The sequence below is a fragment of the Humulus lupulus genome, chromosome 5 (assembly GCF_963169125.1).
Source record: "Humulus lupulus chromosome 5, drHumLupu1.1, whole genome shotgun sequence".
Taxonomy (NCBI): Eukaryota; Viridiplantae; Streptophyta; class Magnoliopsida; order Rosales; family Cannabaceae; genus Humulus; species Humulus lupulus.
This window is the reverse complement of record NC_084797.1, coordinates 225,684,539-225,693,879: the sequence shown is the minus strand read 5'-3', so window position 1 is coordinate 225,693,879 and position 9,341 is coordinate 225,684,539. Positions and strand designations below refer to the sequence as shown.

General features: G+C 37.0%; 1 protein-coding gene across 4 annotated transcripts; it reads left to right on the top strand.

Moving 5' to 3' along the window:
* The first annotated feature begins 4,499 nt into the window (after nt 1-4,499).
* Nucleotides 4,500-9,099, top strand: LOC133778266 (uncharacterized). 4 transcript variants are annotated; one of them, XM_062218140.1, is made up of 3 exons: nt 4,500-7,247; nt 8,027-8,067; nt 8,250-9,099. In XM_062218140.1, exons 1-3 carry the CDS (start codon nt 4,928-4,930, stop codon nt 8,334-8,336), a joined length of 2,448 nt encoding a protein of 815 aa, XP_062074124.1. In that variant the 5' UTR covers nt 4,500-4,927; the 3' UTR covers nt 8,337-9,099. The 4 variants fall into 4 exon arrangements, with proteins under 4 accessions (XP_062074124.1, XP_062074126.1, XP_062074127.1 ...); XM_062218142.1 differs by lacking the exon at nt 8,027-8,067; XM_062218143.1 differs by lacking the exons at nt 8,027-8,067; nt 8,250-9,099 and adding an exon at nt 7,435-7,718.
* Nucleotides 9,100-9,341: the final 242 nt, after the last annotated feature.

Here is a 9,341-nt window from a genome sequence, read left to right as displayed (position 1 = left end):
GCATTTAGCATGCTTACCAAATAGGTAGTAGTGCTATCAGGGCCATGCATAAACACAGAGGCTCAAGCTCTGAACAATGTCATACTCAGTATATAAAGCATGTCCCAAACACATGTTTCTCATGCATCATATGCAATAAATCCAGCAATCTAATATGCATCAATAACAGCCATGCATGTCACGTTTAATAACCAACCAACATGCATCAAGAATAGCCATGCATGTCATACATAATAATCAACCGACATTCATCAATAATAACCACGCATGACGTACTCATTAATCAACCAACATGCATCATAATAACCATGCATGTCTCATATACACAGGGTGCAGTTTTCTTACCTCAATGTCGAGCTAGAACGATTAAAAGAACGACCCTTGAGAACGATCAACTTCTAGTCCATTAGCAGTCACCTAGTCATAACCAAATATAAGGTATCATTAATAAAAATGATAACTGAGGGTTCCCAAACCAAATCCCAGCCCCCGAGACCTCAAATACTACCCAACCGGGTACCAGGTCCAACCCCGAGGCCTATGGTAAGAATCCCTAAGCTAAAAACCACTTTTTAGAAAATTTGGCCTCAAGGGCCGCGGCCCCCAAAAGCTGTGCCGCGGCACGCCCCCAAGCCCCATCTGCCAGACACGCTTGGGCCGCGGCACCGAGCCCAGTTCAGCCTAAAACCAGCATGCGAACTCAGAATTGCCCCTGCGTTTTCCCTTAGAACCAGCCCCTCAAACCTTCATAAAACCTCTTCCTAACATACAATTAAACCCCTAGACAACACCCATAACCTCCCCTCATCAAAACCCAATCCTATAATCCTTCAAAACCCCTTTGAATCCAAACTTCTCACAAGTATCTAAAACTGAAAACCAAAACTTGAAAACAGAGCAACACCTAAAACCAAAGTCTAAAGCTCACCTTGAAACCTGTTTTGAATCCCCTTTAATGGTTGAAACAAGTCTCCTAGCTGCCACCTTTGATTTCCAAGCTTAACTTCTTGATTTGGGCTCTCAAAATTCAAAGAAAAGAGAAGGGAAAATCTTGCACGGGAGAGGAAGGAAGAGAGGATGAGGATGGCTCTGTTTTTACTCTGTTTTCTACAGCCCTTTATGTCATATATATCCTTAGGGCCAAAAGACCAAAATACCCCTAAGCCAAATAAACCCCTCTAAAGTCTTCCGAGGGTAAAACCATCCTTTCTCGCCCTACTCGTTAATTATAATTAACGCTTTCCAATTCCCGCTATTCTCAATATTCTCAAATACCAATAAATCATATCTCATTACCCTTTAATTCTCGGTAATGCTCTAATCATTAAATTCACCCCGGGACTCACCCCGAGCCCCGAACTTAAACCCGTTATGACTAGACCGAACACTTACACCTCATGATCGTCTCATGTCGATAGCTCGAGCCAATCCACCTTATAATGTGGCTATATTAATTACTCACAATCACGCACCCAAAATAAACAAGTACGCCCACAATGACCAATTTACCAAAACACCCTTGCATTATAAATATGAGCCCATATGCATGCATTCACTGTCATATAATAATATAATTCACGTAAACATGCATATAATCATTAAATATCATAATAAATCATTTATGGCCCTCCCGGCCTCCTAATCAAGGTCTTAAACCTTATTAGGAAATTTGAGGCATTACACTGGATTAGTCCGATCCAAGTCACATGATTGCCTATAAATAGGGTTATTCGTGCACTGTAGCGGGGATCCCAGATTTTCTCTTGTAAGTTAAACGCTGCTGAACTTGCAGAAAACCTCAATTGTCAAAACTCTCTAAAGGCTAATACTAGTGACTCGTGGACTAAGACTTATTAACGCTACAACCACGTAAAATCTGTAATCTTATTTATTTCTTAGTCTTTCTTTCTAGCTCTTATTTTTCAATATATTTATAGTTTCTGAAAAACTCGGTAACACTAACCAATCCCTTAATAACACATGTTTCATTTTTAGTAATTAGTTTAGTTAAAGAAAATTTGAAAAAATGGAATGTTTCCTAATTTTTTTTAAGGATATAACACAGTTCATTATCTTGCATCTTTTTAATATATATAATTTATAATATTAGAGAGACACACATTAAAAGGAGAAGATACTATGCTTTTGCCAAGATCCATATAATAATTGTAGACATGATATGAGGCTCTATTAATATTTAAAAGTACTCTTGAAAGTCAATTCCAACTAACTAATAGAAAACCTCAATTAACCAAGAGAGAAAAATATATCTAAATGATAGTGAAAAAATTAATTAAATAAATCTTCATTAGTCATAGAAAGAGATTAGAATAATGGTAATGGGACAAGGACCTTGAAGAAAGGGTTTGCATGGAAAATGAAATTTCTAGTGAGAAAACAAAAGTTCTGAAAATGACTAATTTATGAGCCATTTCCCTATGTTTTAATTGATAAACTAGATTATTTTTAATTCTATATTTAGTGTCATATATACATATGTATAGGGTTTCTTATAATAAGTGGATATACAACTATTTTTTTACTCCTTTTTCTACGGAACAAGGCATTTCATCAAATCACACCAAATATAATCTATTATAGCAACTTAATTGTAAGATTTAAAAAAAAAAAAAACAAAGGCAAGGAATGGAATCCAAATTTATGGATTAAGTAGTTTGCTTGAATCAGTAGGTGGATTCCAGTTGGAACATGTGGTAATTGACTGAATGGGACATTGACTATTATGACATGTTTATTGAATATTGACAACTTTAATTGTCTTTTAGTTGATAATATTATTTTATTAAATGTTTTGGTTACTTAGGGGAGATTCACTCAATTCTTGAACCAACTCCTACTTTATTTGGCATTTTTTTGAAAAATTTATTTATTTATTTAAAAAATATATACTAACTGCTTCTTCAATTTATTTGGCTCCTTTCTCTCTCTCTCTCTCAAAAAAAAAAAAAAAATCTAATTAGCCATTGGAAACTCCTATGAATAATGATAAATTCAACCTTAGTACCATAATATTTATTCCGTTTCTTTGAAAAATTAGTACCATAAGGTGCCTCTACATTTTTGTACACATTTTTAGCAATACATAAATGTTTGATAAAGACAACTATAGAATTTGTAAAATAGTAGAGAAAAAGGGTAATTTTTTTTAAAAAATAAAATAAAACTATACTAAATGAAAACACCAATTGAAGACCTATTACACCCTAAAAATATAATAAATATTCAACAAAAAAATTAAATGAATAAATGTTATTGTAATGTTCTCCACATATCTGAGTTTTGTTATTAAAAAAATTAAATGAAAGAGTAAGTAGTTTTAAGGGTTTTGTCTCCCTTAAAATAATAATTGCGATTAAAGACTAAATTTTTAGTCATGGTTTAGCAAATGACATAGGAAAGCAAGTCCTTAATATTGTAAGGGTTATCTTAAAGTATCTTTATTAACTTGGGATTAAGATTAATTTGCAAGTTGTTTAAGAAGATTAAGTTTTTGGTGACAAGATGTGACCTTGATAATTGATAAGAGGTTTAGAACAAGACATCTCAAATCCTTTTCATTTTGACATAACATAAAAATAAAAATAAAAAGCCATAATCTCTATTCTAACCTTAACCATGAAATTTGTAATAAATAAAAAAAGCACATATAATACATAGAGAGCAACAAAAGCAAATGATACATAAATTTAGAATGAATTGGGTGAGGAGATATAAAAAATAAATAAATAAATAAAGATAACCTATTCTATGCATGCAAAACCTTTCATTTTAGAGTATAATTTTAAAAAAAAAAAGTAAAATATAAATGAATAATAGATATGCAATTGGCAGTTGGTGAACTTTTTCAAGCCCAATTCTCTTGCTTGTCTTGGTCAACACTACCCCACATATAACTAGTTGGAATTCATTAAATTCCTAGGTTGCCCTTTTATGTCTCCAAATTCTCTATTTTTTTTTAAAAAAACCCCAAATTACATATTTAAAAAAATAAATAACACATTCTTTTCTCTTTAAAAAAAAATATAATGTTTCTTTTGTATATTTGGGTAAAGAAAAAGAAAGTTTTTTTTTTTTAAAATAATTATTATATATTTTTTTAATTTAAAAAAAGGAGGAAGAAGACAAGAAAAAACACTTCCCTACAAGACCCACAAACAAGACCCCAACAACACCAAAAAGAAATTAAAAATAATTTATTTTATAAAAAATAAAATAAAAAGCAAACAAACATGAAATTGGGACTTGGGAGCAGCCCAAATCTGAAGCACTCGAAAGGCACGTGCAACTCACGCTCCAATCAAGAGAAGGTGATGACCAATGTCAGGAACTGCTTTCGTCCGTGGGTCTCCCATATTATTACTTCAAGCGTCGCCAGTTACCTTAGACGTGGTCACTGCCTGTTCCCCACGCGCATTCCGGTGGCGCGTTCTAGCGCGTGTTCTCTCCTGCAAAATACACATTCTTCTTTCTCTCTCTCTCCTCTTCTCCTTCTTCTTCATCAGCTCCTCCTCCGCTCTTCTGCCTTCTCTCTTCCCCTCTCTCTCTCTCTAAAAAGACTGAACTGAAGTGAACCCATCAGTGTTCGAAGCAAATAACAGCCATAAACCCAATACAGAAAAAAAAAGAGTCTCTTTAGATCGGCCGGACTCCGGCATGGGAGCTCGCCGGGTTTTTAAGTTCCGGCCACCATCGGTGTCGGTCTTTATAGTCTAAATGCAACCAAAACGCCGTCGTCGACTACCCAATTTCTCTGTTCGGTTTCTTAGTGGCACTACCGCCTCCACCACCACCGTTGATGATGACGAAGACGACGAAGACGATGACGTGGGATTTTTCTTAAAAGCCCAGAATTCTCTTCAAATAACATAGAGTTCTTTTTTTTTAATCAGTTGGGTTCTCCCCTCCAATGGCGGCTACTACCACCAACACTGGCACAGCTTCAGCTGCTATGGACTCTTCCTCAGTAGCAGCTTCGGCTGACGACGCCGCTGCCAAAGCCGTACATAAGCGTTACGAAGGACTGGTCATGGTTCGTACGAAAGCCATAAAGGGTAAAGGCGCTTGGTATTGGGCTCACCTGGAGCCCATGCTGGTTCAGAACACCGATACCGGTATGCCAAAAGCGGTGAAGCTCCGTTGTTCGTTATGCGACGCCGTTTTCTCAGCTTCCAACCCATCTCGGACTGCCTCCGAGCATCTAAAGCGAGGGACTTGTCCCAATTTCAACTCAGTTGCGAAACCCATTTCCTCCGTTTCACCTTCTTCAGCCACCATGGTCTCACCTTCCTCCACCACTGCGCCACCGCACCACCATAACCACCGTAAACGAAGCTCTTCCTCAGTCGGTGGAGGAGGGTCTGCTTCGTCGTACCATGTCTCGCCACTTGCAGTGGTGGATCCATCTCATCGGTACTGTACCGAGTTAACGTACTCGCCTTCAGCTTCGGGGGCCACGACGGTGGTCACGGCCATAACCGGATCTTTACTACCTCAACAGCAGCAGCATTTGATGTTGTCCGGTGGTAAAGATGATTTGGGAGCTCTTGCTATGTTAGAAGATAGTGTTAAGAAGCTAAAGAGTCCTAAAACGTCACCTGGACCAGCTCTGAGCAAGGCCCAGATTGAGTGTGCACTTGATTATTTGGCTGATTGGGTCTACGAGTCATGTGGGTCTGTCTCTTTCACCAGTCTTGAGCACCCAAAGTTTAGAGCTTTCCTTAACCAAGTGGGTTTGCCCGCGATTTCAAGGAGAGAGTTTACCGGGTCTAGATTGGATGCCAGGTTTGAGGAAGCTAAGAGTGAGTCAGAGGCCAGAATTAGAGACGCCATGTTTTTCCAAGTTGCCTCAGATGGTTGGAAGCCTAATAATAACTATGGAGTTTTTGGTGAAGACAATTTAGTAAATTTAACTGTGAATCTTCCTAATGGGACTAGTTTGTACCGCAAGGCAGTTTTCGTTAGTGGGTCTGTGCCATCAAAGTATGCTGAGGAGGTTTTGTGGGAGACAGTCACAGGCATTTGTGGGAATGTTGTTCAACAGTGTGTAGGAATAGTAGCAGACAGGTTTAAGGCCAAAGCACTGAGAAGCTTAGAGAATCAGAATCACTGGATGGTCAATCTTTCTTGTCAATTCCAGGGGTTCAATAGTTTGGTTAAGGACTTTGCCAAGGCACTGCCATTGTTCAGGACAGTCAGAGAGAATTGTCTCAAGCTTGCAACTTTTGTCAATAACAAGTCCCAGGTTAGAAATAGCTTTCATAAATTTCAAATGCAGGAATATGGTTACACTGGTTTAATAAGACTACCACTGCCAGAGTATGAAGGTATCAACTTTTTTGAACCTATATATACAATGCTTGAGGATATACTCAATTCAGCTAGAGCACTACAGTTGGTTCTGCTTGATGAAGCTTTTAAGTTAGCTTCTATGGAAGAACCTGTTGCCAGAGAGGTTTCTGAGATGATTGGGGAAGTGGGGTTTTGGAATGAAGTTGAAGCTGTACATTCATTGGTTAAATTGATCAAAGACATGGCTCAAGAGATAGAGGTGGAAAGACCACTAGTAGGGCAATGTCTTCCTCTTTGGGATGAACTTAGAGCAAAAGTGAAAGACTGGTGTTCCAAGTTTCACATTAGTGAAGGGCCTGTGGAGAAGATTATCGAAAAACGGTTCAAGAAGAATTATCATCCAGCTTGGGCTGCAGCATATATACTTGATCCTCTTTACTTGATTAGAGATACTAGTGGTAAATACCTACCTCCATTCAAATGTTTGACAACTGATCAGGAGAAAGATGTGGACAAGCTCATAACCCGGCTTGTATCAAGGGAGGAGGCTCATATTGCTTTGATGGAGCTCATGAAATGGAGAACAGAAGGGCTCGATCCTGTGTATGCTCGTGCAGTACAAATGAAAGAGAGAGACCCGGTAACCGGCAAGATGAGGGCTGCTAATCCGCAGAGTAGTAGGCTTGTGTGGGAAACTTATCTAACTGAATTCAAGTCACTTGGAAAAGTTGCAGTTAGGCTCATCTTCCTTCATTCTACTTCATGTGGATTCAAATGCAATTGGTCATTGTTGAGATGGGTGTCTGCTCATGGACATTCAAGGGTTGGTATGGAGAAGGCACAGAAGTTAATATTCATTGCAGCTCATTCTAAGCTTGAGAGGAGAGATTTCTCAAGTGATGAAGATAAGGATGCAGAGCTATTGGCCTTAGCAAACGGTGAGGATGATGTACTAAATGAGGTTCTTGTTGATACATCCTCAGTGTGACATTTCAATTTATTTAATTTTTTCACTCCTTGAAGTAGAAATTTTTAAATTTGTAGGATTTATTGAATTCTTTCCTCTGCTATTTTTTGTTAAGTTACCTTGTTTACTTACTCTCGACATTTTGGGGGGCAGTAAAGATGGAAGAAGAAGAAGAAGAAGAAAATAGATTCATTGCTAGGAGATTGAGTCTCTATGGATTTGAGCAACTGCCCCCCATTTTCACCTTAGCCTGATTTTCAGAGTTTTGGGTTTGCAGAAAAAAAAAAGGAAAAAAAGAAAAGAAAATCTTGTTTGTGAAGATAGAGGATGCTGCATAAATAGAAGTAGACCAGGATATGTTGTAAAATTTTGTACCTCAATTTCTAAATAATATTTTATAAAGGGGAAGGTTTTTAAATGTCTCCTTTGTTTCAACATACAATCTTTTTGTTCACTCACCTCTTTTTTCTTTTTGTTGAGTTATATCAGACCATAATTTGGTGAACACCTTAACAAAGATAATAAACTCGTTGCTTGTAGTAGTGTCTATATAAACATTTCTGATGAATTTTCATTTCACACTATACTTGCCTCATTTATAACCAAATATTTACTGTTACTGAAGTGGTTTGTAACCAAATATATATCAAGTTAAAAGCATTTGCTGTTCTCTTTGGCTTCATCTTATATGTTAAAACAATTTTATGAAGTTAACCATGTTAGTTTTTACTTTGTGCTCATCATATGAAGAAGAATCAATCAGAGGAAGCACTTTTCAGTCTATTTACAGGGTATTTGGTTCTTTTCTTGCTCCTAAGTTTCATCTAGACTATGAAATTATGCTCTCTTTTTTTGTTACGATATCGTCGAGACTTGTTTGAATAGATGTTTCAGTAATGTTAGAAACTAATTGAGTAAAAGTTCTTGTGTGTTTGAAGATGAATAATTTTGAAATTATCTTTATGGATGACAGAAGCGTTCGACAAAAACATCGGTGCAGCACTGGAGAGACCACCTTGAGTTGGTTGGTTGTTGGAATAAGTTGTTAGAGCATGATTAAAGAAAAGTTTGCCAAGAAGGATCCAAAGAGGGATTTGACCTGAAATTTTTCGGCTAAAATGGTGTCGTTTCACAAGCTATGAAAAGCTTAGTTTGCACCAGCCAAATGGAATGGATGGCAAGGCAAGCCGTATCAGTGTGTGGGTCAAGCAACCTCGTTAGTAGCTAAAGAGTACAAGCTTTTTAGCTGGAGAAGCACTTGAAGTTGAAACTATGTTTTATTTTTTTTAAAAAAAAAAAAATCATCTCAACCATATCTCCTGGTTTTTGTGTCTAAGAAAGAGTAGAGTCCCACCATGAAAAAAACAGTACCAAGTCTTTTTCCAACTCCAAGCTTTAGTTTTGGTGGTTATAGAGAGAACTCTACTACTGTTCTTCAGCTGTGGCTATCCATCAAATCAAGCTTTGGATTACATGTCTTTTAAACATTCCAAAAGCTGTTTGATTGTTAAGAAAAAGGCTTTCAAAGGATTCCAAAATTAGGATGACTGTCAAACAAGAAACAGCCAATTGAGCAAGCGAAAGAGACGAGTGTGATTTCACAAAGAGCTCTAGCAGATCTTCTGGTGCTAAAATGGTGAAGTTTTCTGCTGCTGTTGATAAAGCTCTAGATAGTTTTTGTATACATATATGCCATTGAAACATTATTGTTCTTGTGATTTCAAGGTTCCAACATGTAAGTGCATGGAATTATTATTTTTCTTGTAACTATACCCTTTTTAGTGATGGAATGAAATCTCTCCCATTATTCTTTTCTCATCCAACATTAGAGTTAGTGTGTTACAACTCTTTTTCATTTTCAGCTTTAGAATATATATACATTTTTCTTATGATTACACTTCAAATTTATCAGTACCAATTAACTAGTTGACTGAAAAAAGAGTTCAAAAAGAGAGAGAGAGAGAGAGGGAGAGAGTATAAAAGTATGAAGAGACAAAGTGTTGGTGAAAATGGTTAGTCAGTAGCACTTTGAATTCCAAATAAAGCAAATTTCTCAATCATGGAA